Genomic DNA, 19,536 nt, shown 5'->3' with positions numbered 1-19,536 from the left:
GGAATTGAACAATGAGAACACATGGACACAGGAAGGGGAACATCACACTTCGGGGACTGTTGTGGGGTGGGGGGAGGGGGGAGGGATAGCATTGGGAGATATACCTAATGCTAGATGACAAGTTGGTGGGTGCAGCGCACCAGCATGGCACATGTATACATATGTAACTTACCTGCACATTGCGCACATGTACCATAAAACCTAAAGTATAATAATGATAATAATAATAATAATAATAAAAGAAAAAATAAAAATAAAAATAAAAATAAAAAAATAAAAACTAAAAAAAAATAAAAAATAAATAAATAAATAAATAAATAAATATATGTAAGACATGCTCACTACATTGTTTTTATCTTACATTCTATTCTTAATTATTTTTATTTTCTATCCTCTTATCTTTGCATGTTTCACTATAAACGTTCTGTTCTGACGTATTTTTGAGTCTGCTAATTTTCTCTAATGTGAGGTCTAGTTTGCTATTAAAGCCATCTGCTAGAACTCATAATTCCAAATGTTTTGTTTTCAATTTTAGAATTTCTATGGTGCTCTTTCTTTTTAATTTTACCTTGATTACAAATGAAAGCTATTATCCATTTGTTTCTTTTTTATACTTTCCCTCTGCAGAATCAAACAATCTTAACATACTTGAACATACTAATTAATGTATAGTTCTTTTATCTAGAGTTCCTATGAATATGATTCTATTGTCTTTTTTTTCCCTCTATTATTTTGGCCACATTGCATCGAACTTTTGTGTACTCATTTTTTAACAAGTCCTGGACACAACACATGAAAATTGAGGTAATGTGAGGTCTAGGAAGATATAATCTTCTGTTAGAGAGAATTTACATTTGCTTTTAGCAAGCCCCTAGAAAACTAGCAAAGTTGAATCACCTTCACTCAATTTCAGGACTGAAATAATTTATAGTTATATGTCAATCCTCTCAAAGCAAATCTATTTCCAGTTTACTCTTTCTTATAGGGTACAGTCCTTTAAGCTACCAATACCAAAATGTAGTGGTTTACCATGTCTCCTCTTTGGCAGATCCTAGATTCCAAAATATCACTCCCAGCTCTGGGAGCTACTCAAAATCTCTCCATCTCCAATACCACTTCAAGAACTAGCAGGTAACCCAAAAGGAAAAGTAGGCTCACTCTCTGGGTTTCTTTCTTCAATAAAGTTTTGGCCCAATAAATCTTAGCCTTATCAGCTCCCTGGTGTCTTTTTAAAAAACAAAAACAAACAGAAGTCTTTTCCAGCTTTACTAGTGGTAGTTAGCTGGACTACTGACCCAAATTACCTAATTCACCATAATTCATGATACTTAAACTATAACCCTACACCATTTGGTGAGGGTGGGAGGGGTGTGGGGAGGTAATTCCTGCAAAAGAGTATCAGGCCAAAGTACCTGACTAATTGAAAGAGGGCATCCAATCTTTTAATTCCTAAGTAATGTTTAAAAATGTAATTAATTTGAAAAACAGAATGGAGATCCCTATGAAACAAGTACATTAATCTTTTAAAAGTACACATACTACTTATACAGAAATCAATTTTCACCAACTGATTATTTACTTACTAATAAATATTTAATTAAATGTCTAATACATGTGTGCTACTAAAGTTTAAAAAAGGAATGGCTTAGGAAGAACTTACAGTCTGATAGGGGGAGCCTTGGTATTGTAGGGAAGTATAATAAAATGTTATGGGCAAAATGATACAAGTATACGCTAAGTACAGTGGTATCCTAACAATAATAATAGTTTGTGATGGGAACCCAAAAAAAGAAAGGTAATTCTTGAATGTAGATGTGAAAAATGAATTGGTACTTACCAGGATGAGCAAGAGACAAGCAAAGGATATGAGGTGTTCCTAGCAGTAGGGGCAAAAGGGCAAGAAGGAAAGAGCTACAGGTAATGTAAGAGCACAGTATAGCATTAGTACTTGGGAAACAACAAGGAGTTCAATGTATCTGGAACATGGTGGGGGTGAGGCATATGTGTGCGCACATGTGTCTCTGTATGTGAGTGTGAGTGTAGTGGCCATGGCTGTGACAGTGAAAGTAGTTAGCTGTTAAGAAAGAAAAATGACCTTTGTCTATATTGTGGATGGTCACGTGCAGCATAATAAAGTACATATACAAATCATATTTAACAGTAAATTAGTGAAGTGTATCCAATAAATTAAGAAAAAAAGGTATATTGCTATGATCAAAATTATTAAACATTGCTTAAAAACACACAGAAATAATACATAAAACTATCAGAAATGAAGAGATAAAATTGTTATTGTCTGCAGATACTAGGTCTACAAAGAACAAATGTTTTGGGTTACTTAACCCCAGAGGTGATGGTATTAGGAAGTGGGCCTTTGTGAGGTCATGATAGAACTCATAAATTAAATTAGTGCATTTATAGAAAAGTCCTCAGAGAGTTCCTCTGGCACTTTTACTAGGTGACAATACAGGGAAAAGACACCTTCTATGAACCGTGAAGAGGGCCCCCTCTCTAGACACTGAGTTTGCCAGCACCTTGAACTTAAACACCTGGCCTCCAGAACTGTGAGAAATGAATTTCTATTGTTTATAAGCTACTCGGTTTATGATATTTTGTTGTAGCAGCCCAAAGGGACTAAGGCAAATCCCATTTACAAAAGCATCAAAAAGAATAAAGTACTTTAGGAATAAACTTAACCAAGAAGGTGAAAGATCTGTACACTGAAAACTACAAAACATTGCTGAAAGAAATGAAAGGAGACACAAATAAATGGAAAGACATCCCATGTTCATGCACTGGAAGGTTTAATATTGTTAAGATGTCAATACCACAAAGTAAGCTACAGATTCAATGCAATCCTTTTCAAAATCCTACAGCATTTTTGCAGAAACAGAAAAAAAAAATCCTAAAATTCGTATGGAAACCATAAAGAATCCCAAACAGCTGAAACAATCTTGAGAAAGCAAAAAGCTGAGGGCTTCATACCTCCTGACTTCAAAACGCATTCTAAAGCTTCAGTAATTAAAACAGATTGGTACTGGCATAAAGACATATAGACTAATGGAACAGAACAGAGAGCCCAGGTAATAAAACCATATATATACAGTCAAATGATCTTTGACAAGGGTGCCACGACTAACACAATGTGGAAATATAATGCTGCTGGGAAAACTGGGTATCAACATGCAAAAGAATAAAAGTGGAGCCTTATTTTACACCACACACAAAACCAACTCAAAATGGATCAAAGAATAAATATAAGACATGAAACTACAAACTCCTAAGAAAAAAACACAGGAGAAAAGCTTCATAACTTGGTCCTTAGAAATGATTTCTTGATGCTGACAAAAGCAGTAATAGATGAGTAGAAATATATCAAAATAAAAAGCTTCTGCACAGCAAACAACTGAACAAAACAACAAACTACAGAATGAGAGAATATATTTCCAAACCATATGTCTGATAAGGGCTTAATATTCAAAATGTATAAGGAACTCCTACAACTCAATAGCGAAAACAAAAAACAGAAACACAAGTAAAAACTTGGCAAAAGACTTGAATAGACATTTCTTCAAAGCAGACAAATGATACACAGGTATTTGAAAAATGCTTAGCATTACGAATTATCAGGGAAGTACAAATCAAAACCATGATGAAATATCACCTTACACCTGCCAGGATGGCTGTTATTTTTAAAAAACAACAACATAAAAAATAAATAAGTAAGTGTCAGCAGGGATGTGGAGAAATTAAAACCTTGTACACTATTGTTGGGAATGTAAAATAACGTAGCTGCTATAGAAAACAGTATGGAGATTCTTCAAAAACTTAAAAGTAGAACTACTATACGAACCAGCAATCACATTTCTGGATATTTATTCAAACAAAGTGAAATGAGGAACTTAAATAAATATCTGCCCTCTCATGCTCATTGTTGCATTATTCGCAATAGCCAAGAGGTGGAAACAATCTAAATATCTATCAGCAGATGAATGAATAAAGAAAATGTATTGGCTGGCAGTGTGGCTCACGCCTGTAATTCCAGCCAAGGGAGGAGTATTGCTTGAGGCCAGGAGTTCCAGACAAGCCCTGGCAACATAGAGAAACCTTGTCTCTACAAAAAAAAAAAAAAAAAAAAATTAAATTAGTTGCGTGTGTGGCTGTAGTCCCAGCTACTGGGGAGGCTAAGCTGGGAGGATCCCTTGGGCCTGAGTTCCAGGCTGCAGTAAGCCATGATCACACCACTGCACTCCAGCCTGGCTGACAGAGCAAGACCTTGTCTCAAAAAAAAGAAAGAAGGCAAATATGTTATATACATACAATGGAATATTATTCAGCCTTAAAAAAGAAAATCCTCTAATATGCTGCAACATGGATTAACTTTGAAGACATTATACTAAGTGAAGTAAGACAGTAACAGGACAAACACTGTATGATTCCACTTATGTGACGTGTCTAAAGTAGTCGAATTCACAGAAGCAGAAAGTAGAATGGTGGTTTCCAGGGGCTGGGGGTACAGGAACGGAGAGCTGCTGTTCAATGGGAACAGAGGTTCAGTCATGCCAGATGAAAACATTCTAGAGATCTGCTGTACAACAATATGCACATAGTTAACAATACTCTATTATACCCTTAAAAATGAAAGAGGATTTCACATTATGTAATTTTTACCATAATTTTTTAAAAGAATGCACTAATGTAGCTAAGAACATTTTTATTAAAAAAAGGGATATGTTGCTATATTAACAGTTAAAAATTTTATAGTTTTCTCTAATTAAAGCCATGTGGTGTTAATGCTAGAATACAGAAAGGTCAAAGGGGAAAAAAAGACTAAATCCTAAAAGCCCAAATATGTATATGTGTTATCCACAATCAGTGAGAAAAAAATGGATTATCTAATAAATGGAGATGAGACAATGGGCTCGCCATTGAGAAAAAAATAAGAGTCCAACCTTATATCATGTACTGAAATAAATATAAGATAGGTGAGAGATATACATTTAGTTTATGACAGGTAAAAATTTTAGACTGGGCAGAATATTAAAAATAGAGTTTTTCTAACTCACACTAACCCTAAGTCTTCAATGATAGTACACTAAAGTCATATAGAATGTCCAAACACCAAATTCTAGAGGTATATAGAAATGCACATACCAATGGCAAATATGAGTATGCTGTTTTTCATTTGTATTAATACTATTTTTTCTTATAGTTATAAATGCAAATGAAAACTGATTGTTCAGAAGAGTAGTGTATTATTACAGGAATAGCAGAGGGATTTTAGAGTCTTAAGATCTGACAGAAATCCAGCTTTGTAAACACAAATGGCAAAATGAATTGTGCTTCAATAGATGTTAAAAATCCACTAAGAATAACATTTTCAAAGAATATATATTGACATGGGAAAAGTTCCATTCATCCAGCCAGTCAATAAATACTGTGTTGGGCCATGGACTATGTGCTAAAGATTTTTTAAATGAGCAAGGAAGCGATGATCTTTGCTGTCAAGAATCTTAAAGTTTAGTGAGAAAGGCAAACAAGGATTACAGTTATAATATAATTGATAGAAAAGGTACAAAGAAAAATATCTAAGTACCTAGCAGGGGAACCTGCCTAGTCTATAAGAGTCAGAGGTTTTGTAGGAAAAATAACATTTTAAGCTCAGATCTGAAAAGATACATAGGAATTAGCCCAACACAGTGGTTATGGATTATGGGTGGACACATCAACAAACTGAAAGCTCAGTATTAATTATCAAGCGAGAAAAGGCCCAGGATTGATGGTGGGGAGGGGAGGGTGTGCAGGGAGGGAGGGTGTGCAGGGAGGGGAGGGTGTGCAGGCAGGGTAGGAGTTGGGGGACCCATACCCAGAACTGTATCTATATGAAAGGCCTAATTACATCTGCACAGAGTAAGATTGGAAGTGCACAAAAGAAAATATTATCAGTGTTTAATTCTTTTCTATATTTCTTAATCAATCATACATTACCATTTACTCTACTGATCAAAAGTGTTATTAAAATAATACTTTACCATTCTGCTTTTATTAAAATTTTAGACAAGAATGTTAAAACTTAATGTATTCATTTGGAAAATAAGGCTAATAAGATTTAACTTAACAAAGTTGCTGATTAGGATCAAATATAATAATGTGCAGGATGATGGTTTTGTTAGCTGGACCTAACTCAGTATCAGAGTGAGCAGATATAGAATTGGGAAGTGGTTGTAAAAACTGATAGATCAGGAGGATAAAAATGTGGACCTGATGAAGTTGATGAGTTGATTACTACAGTGTTGTCACTACCCACTTTAGCAATAATGACAGTCAATGCTAATTAATCCTCTCTCCCGCTCCTTAGACCCAATCTCAGAATCCTTAGCAACTTAGTGCTCCAGACAGCCACTTACAACTAATTTAGAATGGCATGTTACTTGAAATCTTTTACTATCACTAGCCTTGGAATTTCAAGTATGAATACAATCAATCATACAATTTTTTTAAAAAGGTAGTTTGGCTATAAAAATGCCTTTTTTTTTTTTTGAGACGAAGTCTCGCTCTGTCGCCCAGGCTGGAGTGCAGTGGCGCAATCTCGGCTCATGCAAGCTCCACCTCCCAGGTTCACGCCATTCTCCTGCCTCAGCCTCCTGAGTAGCTGGGACTACAGGCGCCCGCCACCACGCCCGGCTGATTTTTTTTGTATTTTTTTAGTAGCGACAGGGTTTCACCATGTCAGCCAGGACGGTCTCGATCTCCTGACCTTGTGATCCACCCGCCTCGGCCTCCCAGAGTGCTGGGATTACAGGCGTGAGCCACCACACCAGGCCAAAAATGTCTTTTTAAATTTATATTTTAACCTTTAAATGTTCTGTTTCTCTGAAAGTATATCTTCTAGCATGCCCAGAGGTTCTGATATATTAAATATTATTTTGTAAGCCACTGTTATTCATGTATTATGCCAGAAGCAAGAATTTAGAGACTATAGCATTTAAAAAATATATTTATATGTATTTACAAATAATAAAGTCAGATACGAATACATCTTTAGATTGAGTGTTGCTTTTTCACAAAATGAAAACAAATGAATTTCTTACCTTTCCTCTGGAGTATCTACATGAAATGTTCTCTCTATAACAGTGGTCCATTGGAGACATCTGATTATAAATGTGTTTGGCTTTGGTCGTTCTGTTTTCATTAACTGGCATTCTAAGAATAAAATAAAATGTTTCTTTAAATATGGATATATTTAAAACAAGAAGTAAATAATTGAGAACTACAGAGTTCTATTTTAAACAAAACCCAGTGCGAACTCACAGCTTTCTATGGATCTCCACTCAAGATTATTTACAGCCTGACCTTAGTCTTCCTTTCCAATCCTTCACCCATTCTGGCCACATTAACCACCTCAACTGGACTATATAATTTTCCCCAAACACATCTTACTCTTTCATTTATTTATGCCTTTGCTCCAGCTGTTCTTGCTATCTAAAATACTTTCCCCACTTATTTTACCTCTATCCATATGCATCACCTGCAGTCACAACAGTACTGATCCTTGAAGGTCCAGATCAAATATTATTCCTTCCATGAAACCTTCCATAACACCTGGCCCTAGACTTACCATTTCATCCTCTCTATTCTCTTTACTTATTACCATATCCCTCATGTGTCACTTACCATAGACTACCTTACAGTATTACTTATCATTTTAAGAAAATGACAAATATCACTTATCCTTACCTAGATTATAAGCCTTTTGACAATATAAACTGCCTGTAACTCTTAGTATCCACAGCCCCAAGAGCCAGTCAGTCTAAACATGATTAAATTCTGTTAGTGAATAACTAGGAAGATGTCAACAAATATGAGCCTAAAGTATGGATTCTCTGACACTGGTGTGCCTGGATTCAATTATTTTTTCATACCATTAACTATACAAACTTGGACAAATTAATTAAACTCTCTAGTCTTCAACAGTTAAGTGGGAAACAGTATCTACATCATAGAATTGATGTAGGAATTAATAATAAGTTCATGTAATATTAGCATAATATGAGACCTGTAAGCTTTCAACAAACATTAACTATTATTTGGCATACATCTGAGCTGGGCTTTAAAGGATAAATGGTATTGGACACCAAGAAAAAACAGGGTAGGGTTGTCTGCTGACTCTGCTCTTTTGGAAGAAACTAATTTATCTCCGTTGAAAACTTCAAGTCTTTTCTTAGTGCTTATCTGCTGTGTCCTATCTCCATCATTAGCAACTATCAACTACCATTTCTATGTCTTTATAGTTCCAATTCTTTACTCAGATTAGCTGTGTTTTTGTTCGTTTGTTTGTTTGAGACAGAATCTCGCTCTGTCACCCAGGCTGGAGTGCAGTGGTGCGATCTCGGCTCACTGTAACCTCTGCCTGCTGGGTTCAAGTGATTGTCATGCCTCAGCCACCCAAGTAGCTGTGATTACAGGTGTGCACCACCACGCCCAGCTATTTTTTCTAATTTTAGTAGAGACGGGGTTTCACCATGTTGGCCAAGCTGATCTCGAACTCCTGACCTCAAGTGATCCAACTGCCTCGGCCTCCCAAAGTGCTGGGATTACAGGATTGATCCACCGTGCCCAGCCCCAGATTAGCTCTTTATTGGCCCTTTACACTGAGACAAATCATTCACCCAAGGGTCTCTGCTTAGTTTTCTAACAGTTTTCATATTTTCAGCAATCATCTCTGGTTACCAATATCAAAATCCAAACTTTTTTCACCTTGCAGTTCTACTTTAAGACACACATGTCTAAACACATAGTGAATATTTCTAGCTGGTTGAATTACTGGACCACCCCTAAAACCAAACTCAGTATTTTCCCCCTAAAATTCATTCCTCCTCCTGGCTTTCATAATTTTTCCATCACCCAGGCTGAAACATAAAGTGATCTTCCTTTTTGATACTGGTACTATTTGTCATTACAGGTGCTCGACTTATGACTGTGTTACATTCCAATACATCCATCGTTAAGTCAAAAATATTGTAAGGCAAATATGCATTTAATACACCCAGACTACCCAACATCATAGGTTAGCCTGACCTACTCTAAACATGCTCAGAACACTTCCATTAGCCTAGCGTTGGACAAAAATCATCTAACACAAAGCCTGTTTTGTAGTAGAGTATTGAATACTACATATAGATGGGTGTTTTGTCGACATGATGAGATGCGAAAACACAAAAACTAAGAGCATCCAGAAAAATGCTGGCAACACAGTACACTGTAGAGTATCTACTGTGCATGTTGTGATCACGTGGCTGACTGCAAGCTGTGATTTGCTGCTGCTGCCCAGCATCACTAGGGAGTATCACACAGCAAATCACTACCCCAGGAAAAGATAAAATTTGAAATACAATTTCCATTGAGTGTGTACTGCTGTCAGGAGCATGGTAAAGTAAAAGACATCGTTACATTGAACTACGGTAAATGGGAGACCATTCGTAACTGGTTTTCCACTGCTGTAACTCTACTTCACATTCTTTGTGCCCAATGCCTAAACCTCCCGGCTGCCCTAAGACGAGATGCTTCCTATTTAGAGATGCTGAGCGACTATATAAGTTAAAGACAGAAACTGTGCTCTGGGAGACATCTGAACATGTCCGAACGTGAACTCTTGACCTCTCTCAACCGTGCTCCTTCTTCTGCCAACCTCTACTGTGGCTTCCTCTATCTGACATGACACCTCCATCCTTTCAATTGCCCAAGCTGAAAACCCAAGAATCCCCTTGGAGTCCTCTCTTCTCTGACACCGCATTCACTCCTCCTGCAAATCCTGGTGTTTCTACTTTAAAAACATAACCAGCTTCTGATAACTTCTCACCACCTCCACTACCTCAGACTAAGCCATCATTGTCTCTCACCTGATGATTCCAAAAACCTTAGAATAGCTTTTCCCTGCCCCTCATTGCAGTCTGTTCTCAACACAGCAGCCAGAAATCTTCTTAAAATGAAGATCTGCAAAAGCTCTGCAGTGTTTCAGTTCACTAAGAATAGACGAGTAAGGCCTTTAAGTGATCAGCAGGTGTCCTACGTGATCTGACCCTCCCACTGACCCCACTGAAGTTTCTGACCTACTTCCCTAGTACTCTCTTTCAGGCTGCTCTGCCAGCCACCCTGGCTTCCCTGCATTTCCTCAACAATGCACTACACTCTTTCTGCTTTAGAGCTTTTTGCCCTCTGCCTAACATTCTTTCCTCCCTCACACATCCGCACAGCTGCCTACCTTAAACATCCTATTTAATACTGCAGTCTGCACCCCTTACCTAGGACTCTCCCTCCATCTTCTCTTACCTGCTCTATTTTTTATTTTCCATAGCATGTTACCATTTTCTAACATTTGATATGAAGTTTTTTAGTATATTTTTTGCTTATTGTCTTTTCAACTAGATTGTAAGCTCCATTCACATATTCTTAGCACTTAGAACTATGCCAGACACATAGTAGGTACTCAATAAATATTTTCCAAATGAATTCTGATAGTAATAATCCAACAAAGAAGGTAATTTTGATGCTACCAAAAGATAATTTCTAAAGCAATGTTCCTATATAAGCAAGAACAGATTAAATTTACTGGACAAGTAAAGGGGTAGCTCTAATCAGGAGTATAAATAGTTTAGTAATGAAATAAGAGAGAAGATATAAGGGCCCAAATGCAATTAGAAGTACAGAAGCAAGTAAGAGCTGATAGAAATTATTTTCTCACTGCTTCTGTTTTTTTCAGTGAATTAGGATATAAAGTCATCGGGAATAAGGTTGCAAAAGGATCCATCAGGCTTTGAAGAAAAAAAAGATATGAAATAGCACTCTGGGAAAATGAAAGTACAAATAGGCTAAGGAGACCTACCATGACTGCCGAGAAGGATGAAGGACCAACCTGAATTTAATAATGAAGAACTTAAAGTAATAACAGAGATCATGGTTGTTTATTTTCTCCCAGATATATTCAGCTGCATGTGTACAGGTGAGGAACATAGAGTAATGAATTTAAGCAAGGCTGTACTTTAACCAAGTAAGTTTGTCAAAGCAAGAAGACAGAAAAGAATAGAGAATGCAAGGCAAGGGAGTGATTTATGATACTCAACTAAGAAACTTAAAATGGGTATGGAGGAAAGTGAGAACCTGGGGATGTACAAGATAATGAAAAGGTGGTAGAATCAATAGGTCATAAAATCTATTATATCACAATTCAACTTTGTATAGCAGCATGACATATTTTTTGAAATATGAAAGTTAAAAAATACAAAATATATATTCCATAAAAAATAAGCAAAAATATTGTTCATTTGAAAGATATAAGTTTTAAAATACCAAAGACATTATACTAATTTATACTAATAAAGAGCCAACCAATTCCTATGACTGACTGCCCATCAGTCTCATTCTCTTTGAAGCCAACTGTTCCTCCCCATATCCTTCTTTTCAAAAGTCCTATTAAATTTCCAGCCAGTAATTCACGAGCTAAATTACTTAAAAGTTAGGAATTGCGTGCACAGTTCTTCTTATAGCACCTAGGACAGTGATAGGACATAGGAGTATACAATAAATACCTGATGATTGGGCAACTGATTGGCTGGCTTTAAATGTAAAGAACGGAGGACAGACACTTAAATGAGGGGCGTGCCCAAGAGAAATACTATGGGGTACAGAGAAATACAGCACAGAAGCAAAGAAAGAATGCCCGGTCTGAGGTTCACTACTTCAGTTTTACTTCAGGTTCCCATTATGGTGACAAGGTAATTAAGATAATCGACTTTGCAATCAGAATAAGAAATTCAAATCCAGGTTCTAACACAATCAGCTGTGTGACCCTTTTGAAAGTACTTTATATCTAAGCCCTCAGGTTCATCATCTTTAAAAGCACTATCATGAATTAAAAGCATATTTTCAACACTATACCTAAATGAAGTTTAAATGCTATAATTTAAAGAACTTCTCAACACTAGACTGTTAGAAGCTACTCAAAGTGCTGTTATAAGATTCCAAATATCAATTACTATAATTTATAAGGCTGCTAAAAACAATAAAAGATATTACTATAATTACCATTCTCAAGCAGATCACTGAAAAGGATCACTGAAAAGGAATGGCTTAGAAAAGAATAAAATACCTGTATTTATGTATGGAGTGGTTTGGAAAAATATTAAAATAGTAACATAATGACTAAGTAGTTATGCACAACTTCACTGTTCTTGCTAAACTTACTAAACTTACTAAACTTGTATTCATGAACCAAATGACATATATGAAATGTCAGTTATGGACCAGGCACTATGCAAAATGCTGGGCACACAAAAATGAGTAGGAAACTCTATGAGTTCATGGCACACACCATACTACTAATCATTCTGCCCATGTAATTATAAAGTAGTATTTCATTTATGCTATAAAGGATTTAATCAGGTCCTATGAACCCTCTAGTCCAACAAAAATAATGTTACGTGTAATTACAAATAAACAGTATAATAGAAATAAACCTATATTTTATAGGTCTCAGTATGAAACACTCTATAAACACATTTGATCTCTACACCAAAATATTCAAGTGGTAGTTGGATCACTACCAAGAGAATATCACAATGTCTTATGGTTTGTTGCTGTACAAAACAAATGTAATTTAAAAAGCTGAATCCAAATTCAAAAACGTTAAAACTCTAAATTACCATGTTAAAACCAGTGATCGAGTAAATAGAAAAACTTTTGAGTTCTTGCATGTTCGCAATAAGGAATCGGAAACACGTGATTCTTAAAGGAAATGGTGGTTAATAAATGGATTAGCCAATACTTCTTTAGAAGGATATTTTCCTTTTGGTTACGTAAAGATTCCCAAAGCAAGGTAGGGCAATTTAAATTTTAATAATCAGAAGTAGAAACTTTGGATAGAGCTTCTAAAAAGCTATTAACCAAACGATTATCTATGATTTTTAGAATCATTTAATATGCATCAGTAAAGTAAGTGTGCTTATACAAAATGCCAGGTAGCTAACTTTTATTATAACATATACTCTCAGTGTTATTTGTTACACTGTTACTTATATTAAGATAGTTATAAACTAGTTAAACTCTCCTGAGCAACATGAACCACAAGCTGAATTTTAAATGTTCTGCTTACTTTACACCATTCTGAGCCACAGATGACAAAGTCTGTACAAAGCTGTAATTACTCTGCAAACCTGAAACCCAATTAGAGAGACTGCAACATGTCAGACCAAAAAAATATAGAGATCATCTGTTTAGATTAAAATGTTTAAAGGTTTCATTTCAACCAACCTCTTTAGCCATTTAAACACTAATTTTATTCTTTCTAAAATAATATCCAATGTGAAAAACAAAGGCATAATAATAGATTCCTTTTTTTTTTTTTTTTTTTGAGACAGAGTCTCGCTCTGTTGCCCGGGCTGGAGTGCAATGGCACAATCTCTGCTCATGCAAGCTCCACCTCCCGGGTTCATGCCATTCTCCTGCCTCAGCCTCCCGAGTAGCTGGGACTACAGGTGCCCACCACCATGCCCGGCTAATTTTCTTGTATTTTTAGTAGAGGCGGGGTTTCACTTTGTTAGCCAGGATGGTCTCAATCTCCTGACCTCATGATCCGCCCACCTCGGTCTCCCAAAGTGCTGGGATTACAGGCGTGAGCCACTGCGCCCGGCCAGATTCCGTTTTTTATTAAATCACATAATGAAATAATGCTGGCTGTGAGTTATGATGACCATAAATCAAGTTTATTTTTCAGGTCTTAAAAATATGATACACCATGGAGGTTCTTTGAAGGGGACAAAAAGCATTTCTATCTTTTGTTTAATGTTTGCACTAAGGGCAAAAAAGCATAATACCTATTTAAGACTCAATACATCAACCTTTAAGAGATTCATTTAATCCAATGAGCGGAAGGTGACTTAGGTGAGGCAGGTGTCCTGGTAGAGAGCAATTCCAGCAGCAGATAATTGTTGAGCGATCACTACATTCCAGGCACTGCACAAAGAGTGGTGCACAAATGTTACTCATTTAATGCAAAGGAAAAACCTAAAAGGTGTTATTATCTTCCATTTTATAAATGGGCAAATTTACAAGACTCAGGCAAGCTAAATAACTTGCCCCAAAACACACAACTGTGAGTCATTATATAAGGATTTATTCCAAGTCTACCTCAATCCCAATCCCATGCTCTTCTGAACAGAATACACTGCTAGGAAAAGTGCCTTAAAAATCAGTAATCATCTGTCAAAGCCATAGGACTGTCTGTTCCCTCTTCTATACCTTCTCTATACCTTCCCTGTGCTTGGCCCTTCTCCCATCTATGACACTTTTTGTCATATAAGGAAATCCAGGATAAGTTTCAACTGATAACAGTGTTTGAGCGGGAGAGGGCTCCAGTGTGTTTGCATCTGGTTCTCTCCACAGTGTAGGGATGGACAGGAATGAGGGTTATCCCCTAGCAGGATGCTGATCCTTGACATCTCGTTTCTCCAGGTAGGAGTAATGGGAGGTGGTTTAGAATGAGAAGCTGAAGGGAAAGAAAGTGGTAAGGATAGCAGAAAGGAAGGCAAGAGAGCCTTTGGGTTCTTTCACTGCTGGCTCTCACATTCTCCAATACCAATGAAGTTAATGATTAAAAAAAGTTCAATTACTAATAATGGAAAAGTGATCTGCAGACTCACATGAATCCAGCTCCACATTGCTAGTTATTTTTGTCTGAACCATTTGCGTTTTATCACCCAAACTCAACATATCTCTCTCCACATAAGCAAACAGGAGAGAAAACAAAGTTCTTACATTTGATTCCATAATACAAGGGGTTCAATAAATAATGGGAGTCAGACTGGATTACTAACATTACACTTCCCTCTAGAAGATGTTTTTCACTTTATCATCCACATTCCAAATTGTGACATTTTAATTATCATAAACCACCACTTTGGAATTAACATGAAATACTATTTATGAACTTGAGTTGAATTTGAAGTCACGATATGTTAATGTGAACTTCTCCTAACACATTTTTCTTTTTTGAATTTGGTCACTACAGATACTACCATTTACCAAAAGCACATTTACAGAGCCAATATTTTCCCTATCAACATCTCTCTATCTTGTTTGCCCACCGAATCCTGCCTCTAATTAAACAAACATACACCTCAAGAGTCTTCTGGAACAACTGTTCTTTGCATACTTTCTGCCTACTTGAAATTCCAAATAAACATGCTGTGGTCATTTTGAGACAATAGTTAAAATATAAAAATGACATAAGGCATTTACTAAAAGAATTATAAGAGGCATGCAAACATCTAGTGGACTCAAGGAATTAGGCATGTTGGTTTTTTGGCTTTGATTTTGGTTTTTGCAGTATAACAGTCATGGGCTTTTTAAAAATGTAGTAAAATATACATAACATAAAATGTACCATTTTAACCATTTTAAGTATACAGCTTGGTGACATTACTAAATTCAAATTGTTGTGTGGGCAAGATGGTTTTCAAACATATTTCTTGATTTGCTTTCACTGTATAAATCATCCATGCTTAATACAGAAAAATACATAAATAAGTATAGGCAAAATAAAAATACTCATAATCCTACCATTCAGGTATAACCATTATTAGTGTTTGAATATATACATTTTTAGACCTTTTCTAAGCACTTTTTAAAAATAAAAATGAGACCATTATTGATGATATTATATGTTTTGGATATTTTCCATTTCAGTAAATAAAGATCTACATCATTATATTTAATAGTGGCATAAAACTCCATTGTACTCATACACCAGAATAAGCAGTTTATTTATAGTCATAATGCACGAAACAGAAGTAAATTACTCAGATGTACACAGGATATTTAACCATTCATTACATAACATGCTACTGAATAACATGGTAAAATCTGAAAAATAATTATGTTTTTTTTTTTTTGAGATGGAGTCTTGCTCTTTCACCAGGCTGGAGTGCAGTGGTGCGATCTCGGCTCACTGCAACCTCCAACGCCTGGATTTCAAGCATCTCCTGCCTCAGCCTCCGGAGTAGCTGGGACTACAGGCGTGCGCCACTAGGCCCAGCTAATTTTCGTATTTTTAGTAGGGACGGTGTTTCATCATGTTGGCCAGGATGGTCTGTCTCTTGACCTCATGATCCGCCCACCTCAGCCTCCCAAAGTGCTGGGATTACAGGCGTGAGCCACTGTGCCCGTTCTATTTTTAAGAAAAGCTATTTATATTTGAAACATGATGAAACTGGGATTTGATAACAAAATTTTTTAACAATTCAACAAGAATGTACATTAGATTGAAAATTCCCTTAGGGGAAGGTCCATACTATTTGATTTCTGGTACTATGCCTAAACAGGGCTGGTCTCAAATAAGTACAGAGTGACTAACACACTGCCCCAATTTATCTGTGCCTTGGCTAATTGAAATCACATTAAAAAATACCTAAAAGATAATCTACCCCTAATAAAATAATTAATTCAGACAAAAATCACCAATGGTAAAATCATTTGGTAAATAACTAATTAAGACTAAATATTGCACAGTGCCAACATGTCAAACCACAGATTATCTGGTAACCACATGAGAGAAACTTAAGTTTATAATGAAGAGATGACACCGTCACCACCGTAATCCAGCGAACAATGATAGCATTACCAACAGCTGGTCAACCAAATACTAGGTACCTCTTGACATAACGCAATATGAAGTACACAGACTCACCAAGGAAACAATCTTGATAAAAATTCTGAGTATGAATCTGATAGAATCCTTAGATCTAACTTCCTTTTACAGTAAATACAGAGGTAAAGGAAAAGTTAAATGACACCTTGTAGAAACAATCAGAGAATTCCAGAAGACAGAACTTTCACAGGACAAATGACGTAGTCTCTTTAATAAGTGAATGTACCCAAAAGAGGGGTGAGGAAGGTAGTCTAATACGTTGCTGGACTAGTAGGGACTTAAAAGATTTATAAAAACCACATGCAATGCGTGGTCTTCCTTAATGCATTCTGGTCTAAACAAACCAGTTTTAGGCAACAAACGGGAAATCTGAATATGAATTTGTACTTGGTAATACTAAAGATTAGTTTTATTAGATGTGATTGTGATACAGCTTTTTAAAAAAATTTTCAATTCATGAAGTACATGTGCAGGTTTGTTATATGGGTATATTGTATAAAGCTGAGATATGGGCTTCTAGTGAACTCATCACCCAAATAATGACCATAGCACTCAACAGGTAGTTTTCTGGTCCTTGTCCCACCCTTCTCCTTTTTGGAGTCCCCAGTGTCTATTATTTCCACCTTTATGTCCATATGTACCAATTGTATAGGTCCCACTTAGAAGTAACTTACAACTTAAATGCCTCAAGATTTCCATCTGTACCAATGAGACAATTTCTACTCACGTATCTTCAAAGTAGCTTATCAGTGCACACATACCACAGCGAAATAAACAATAAACATATACAAAGACCAAGATGCAGATTCAAAGTCACTTTTTTTTTTTGAGATGGAGTCTTGCTTTGTCACCCATGATGGAGTGCAGTGGCACAATCTCAGCTCACTGCAACCTCTGCCTCCTGGGCTCACGCCATTCTCCTGCCTCAGCCTCCTGAGTAACTGGGATTACAGGCGCACACTACCATGCCCAGCTAATTTTTTGTATTTTTAGTAGAGATGGGGTTTCACCATGTTGGCCAGGCTGGTCTCAAACTCCTGACCTCAGGTGATCAGCCCGCCTCCACTTCCCAAAGTGCTGGGATTACAGGTGTGAGCCACCACACCCAGCCTCAAAGTCACTCTTTAAAGCACTTGTATTAAATGCTGCTCCTCTTCCCCCTAACTGCCCCATTCCTCTCCTTCATTTTGCTGGTAAACCACTCAAAATAATCTACAAGGCTGGCCTCTGTTACCTATGCCTTAACCAATTAGCTAAATTCTGGTTTCCACCACTCTACTGCAGTCTCCTTTTCATCAGATATATTTTCCTTGTTCTCATTTTCATTTCTTTGCAGCATTTGATGTTCTTGGCTCCCTATCCTTTGAGTTCCTTTTCCTTGACCTCCATGACACTGCCTTGCCTGGTTTTACTACCATCCCATACCATGCATTAGTTTTTCTTAGGGCCTCTACTTCCAAAGTAGAGGCTCAGACCTTTACCTTCCAAAGGCTCAGACCTTTCTGTTATGCTTTTATTTTTGACATTTTTTCCCATAGTAAATCTAGACATTAATTACAAAATATTCGTTAGGTATCCACAGTACATCAGCCAATAACCTAGGCATTGAATAGCAGTGAACAAAACAAAGTCCCTATTTTCCATAAAGCTTATATTTTACTGAGGGGATGAGTAGTCAAACAATAAACAAGCAAAACAATTAATTTATAATATAGTAGGTGCTTGTAAACAATATGAAGAAAAATAAGGCAGGTCAACGAGTTGAAGTGACAGGGAAGTGATACTATTTTCAAAAGATTAATTAAAAAGGGTGTCTCTAATGAAATGAGAGGCCCGATGCAGATTACCTTTGGGAAGAGTAAGTTACACAGAATGAACATTAAGTGCAGACTCACAGCTGGAGGGATTTCACAGATGGATTTGTGAAACAGCAAGAAGCCCAGTGTAATTGGAGTCAAGTAAGTTAGGAAAAAAGGTAGGAGATGAGGTTAGAAAGATCTTCAATGAGTTGGTAAGGACTTTGGATTTAATTATAGATAGGCTCTCCAGTAGCTCTGCATCAACTGACACCTGATGGCTGATGACTCTCAAACCTGCTTCTTCAGTCCCGGCCCTTCTCATCAAGCTCCATCCCCATATGGCAAAACTAGCATCTCCTTTGATGCCCTATACTGCCTCATCCTCAAGATATCCAAAAGGGTTTTGTTTTTGCTTGTTTCAGCTTCCAAGTTGAAAATCACTGTACCAGTACAGTTTTTCTATTTTATTTCCATATCATCTTCCTAATCACCCAAGAAACACTTCCTCAGTCATCTTTGACTCGTCCTTCTCTTTCAACCCTCATGGCTAACCCACCAACATTCACTCATGTTAACAGTTTGTTCATTATGACTCTTGGAATCATCCTTTTTTTTCCACTGCTGACACCCAACCTGGGAACTTATTATCAAAATCCTCATCACTGAAATGACCTCTCAGGTGGTCTCCCTTTTCTACCCTTCTCCCTAAGTTGTCCTACATACTATTAGTAAGATGAGTCCTACCCAAATTCTTAAACTATATTTCATTCTTTTCAAACATATTTTCCTGTCTGCAGGACAATGTTCAAATACATTTCTTAGCCTGACTTTCAAAGCTATTCATAAGGAAGCCCCATTAATTAAAACAAAAAGTTTCAAACTGTATTCCTCACTGTCAAACTATGAGTACTTTCTGCTAATAAACATGTCTCTTCACTGTCCCCTAAAAATTATCTGATTATTATTAACTTCAGGATTTAACAACTCAAGCTGTTTCTCTCACCTGACATACTCCCTTCCTTTTTACTTAGATTCTAG

General features: G+C 36.6%; 1 protein-coding gene across 7 annotated transcripts in view; it reads right to left on the bottom strand.

The window, feature by feature from the left end:
* The window catches only part of AKT3 (AKT serine/threonine kinase 3), a 365,144-nt gene that overhangs the window by 164,115 nt on the left and 181,493 nt on the right, over nt 1-19,536 (bottom strand). For all 7 annotated transcript variants that reach the window (XM_054501224.2, XM_063668069.1, XM_063668092.1 and 4 more), the window contains one exon: nt 7,092-7,203. In XM_054501224.2, coding sequence (XP_054357199.1) covers nt 7,092-7,203 — 112 coding nt within the window. The remainder of the gene's footprint in view (nt 1-7,091; nt 7,204-19,536) is intronic.

The sequence above is a fragment of the Pongo pygmaeus genome, chromosome 1 (assembly GCF_028885625.2).
Source record: "Pongo pygmaeus isolate AG05252 chromosome 1, NHGRI_mPonPyg2-v2.0_pri, whole genome shotgun sequence".
In the NCBI taxonomy this organism is placed as follows: domain Eukaryota; kingdom Metazoa; phylum Chordata; class Mammalia; order Primates; family Hominidae; genus Pongo; species Pongo pygmaeus.
This window is presented reverse-complemented; position numbering and strand designations above follow the sequence as displayed.